This window comes from Phacochoerus africanus, unplaced genomic scaffold (genome assembly GCF_016906955.1).
Source record: "Phacochoerus africanus isolate WHEZ1 unplaced genomic scaffold, ROS_Pafr_v1 Scaffold_18, whole genome shotgun sequence".
In the NCBI taxonomy this organism is placed as follows: domain Eukaryota; kingdom Metazoa; phylum Chordata; class Mammalia; order Artiodactyla; family Suidae; genus Phacochoerus; species Phacochoerus africanus.
This window is the reverse complement of record NW_025927375.1, coordinates 154,678-156,621: the sequence shown is the minus strand read 5'-3', so window position 1 is coordinate 156,621 and position 1,944 is coordinate 154,678. Positions and strand designations below refer to the sequence as shown.

Below are 1,944 nucleotides of genomic sequence, written 5' to 3'. Positions count from 1 at the left end.
ACTAACCCAAAACTCCCACTCCATCCCACTCCCTCCCCTCCCCTTGGCAACCAGAAGTCTGTGCCATATATTAGATTCCAGATATGTGGTATCATATGGTATTCGCCTTTCTCTTTATGATTTAGTTCACCTAGTATGAGAGTCTCTATTTCTATCCATGTTGCTGCAAATGGCATTATTTTGGATTTTTTTATGGTTGAGTGGTATTCTATGGTGTATGTGTACCACATGTTCCTAATCCATTCTTCTGTCAATGGACATTTAGGTTGTTTCCATGTTTTGGCTATTGTGAATAGCGCTGCAATGAACATAGAGGTGCATGTAAATATTTCAATGAAAGTTTTGTCCAAATATATGCCCAAGAGTGGGATTGCTAGATCATGTGGTAGTTCTATGTTTAGTTTTCTGATATACATCTGTACAGTTTTCCAGAGTGGTTGTAGCAATTTACATTCCTACCAACAGTGCAGGGGGATTCCCAGGGAGGGTATATTTTGTTCTGTGTTTTTTCTTAAAGAAGTAGATGTTTTTACTGATCATAGATTTATTATTTCTAAATTTCTTTCTCCTCTATTACTCCTCAGTCAAGTTTTTTTTAAATAAATGTGTACAGAGAGAAGTGCATAACAGAAAGAAATGAGGAAATATTTCCAAGAACACAGGACTTGTCATACTGAGAAATACAGCTTATGGCAATGATCCAAAATGTGAACACCTTATTTGTGATTTTCTTGAGTTCAAAATATGACAACCATGCTGCATTCCCACTTACTTGTTTCCCTTTTTTCAAACCCTCTTTTCTTGTCCCCAAAGTGTCTGCACTACATAGAACCACAAAATCTAACAAGTGTCTCTGGATTCTTTCTCTTGGGCCTCTCAGATGATCCAGACCTGCAGCCCTTCCTCTTTGTCCTGTTCCTGTCCATGTACCTGGTCACCGTGCTTGGGAACCTGCTCATCATCCTGGCTGTCAGCTCTGACCCCCACCTCCACACCCCCATGTACTTCTTCCTCTCCAACCTGTCTTTGGCTGACATGGGCTTCATCTCCAGGATGATTGTGAACATCCAGACTCACAGCAGAGTCATCTCCTACGTGGGCTGCCTGACACAGATGTCTTTTGTGATCCTTTTTGGATATATGGATGGTACTCTTCTGACTGTGATGGCCTATGACAGGTTTTTGGCCATCTGTCACCCACTGCACTACCCCGTCATCATGAGCCCACGCCTCTGTTGCTTCTTAGTTTGGGTGTCTGTTTTTGTTAGTCTTTTGGACTCTCAGCTGCACAATTTGCTTGTCCTACAAGTTGCCTGCTTTAAGGATGTGGAAATTTCAAACTTCTTCTGTCACCCTTCTCAACTCCTCAAACTTGCCTGTTTTGACACTTTCGCCAACACCATTGTTGTGTATTTTGTTGGCACCATCTCTGTTTTTCTCCCTATCTCAGGGATCTTTTTCTCTTACTATAAAATCGTTTCATTAGTTTTGAGAGTCCCCTCATCAAGTGGGAAGTATAAAGCCTTTTCTACCTGTGGCTCCCATCTGTCAGTTGTTTGCTTATTTTATGGAACAGCTATTGGTGGTTACCTTGGATCAGCATTGTCACCATCTCCCAAGAAGGACGTGGAAGCCTCAGTCATGTACACCGTGGTGACCCCAATGCTGAACCCCTTCATCTACAGCCTGAGGAACAGGGACATCAAGAGTGCCCTATGGAGGATCCTTCGCAGAACAGGCTAATATCAGCTTGTGTGTAATTCTTCTTGAAACGTGGATTGAAAAAATGAGCAAAACTAAATCACAGACCAGGGAATACTCTTTCTTTGGTCACATAGTTGTTTCATTACTCTCCATGTTCCATATATAGATAATAATTTCCTTTAATTCATTTTTAGTTGGATTGGGGGAATATTCTGGGATCCCTTGTACATCATAATGAAT

General features: G+C 41.4%; 1 protein-coding gene across 1 annotated transcript; it reads left to right on the top strand.

Moving 5' to 3' along the window:
- The first annotated feature begins 753 nt into the window (after positions 1–753).
- Positions 754–1,743, top strand: LOC125119216 (olfactory receptor 7E24-like). The gene has a single exon (XM_047766076.1). It carries the CDS (start codon positions 754–756, stop codon positions 1,741–1,743), a length of 990 nt encoding a protein of 329 aa, XP_047622032.1.
- The last annotated feature ends 201 nt before the right edge of the window (positions 1,744–1,944 follow it).

Bases quoted from the DNA above. Each gene is read 5' to 3' on its own strand.
- LOC125119216 (XM_047766076.1), top strand. From the start codon at position 754: ATGCTGCATTCCCACTTACTTGTTTCCCTTTTTTCAAACCCTCTTTTC.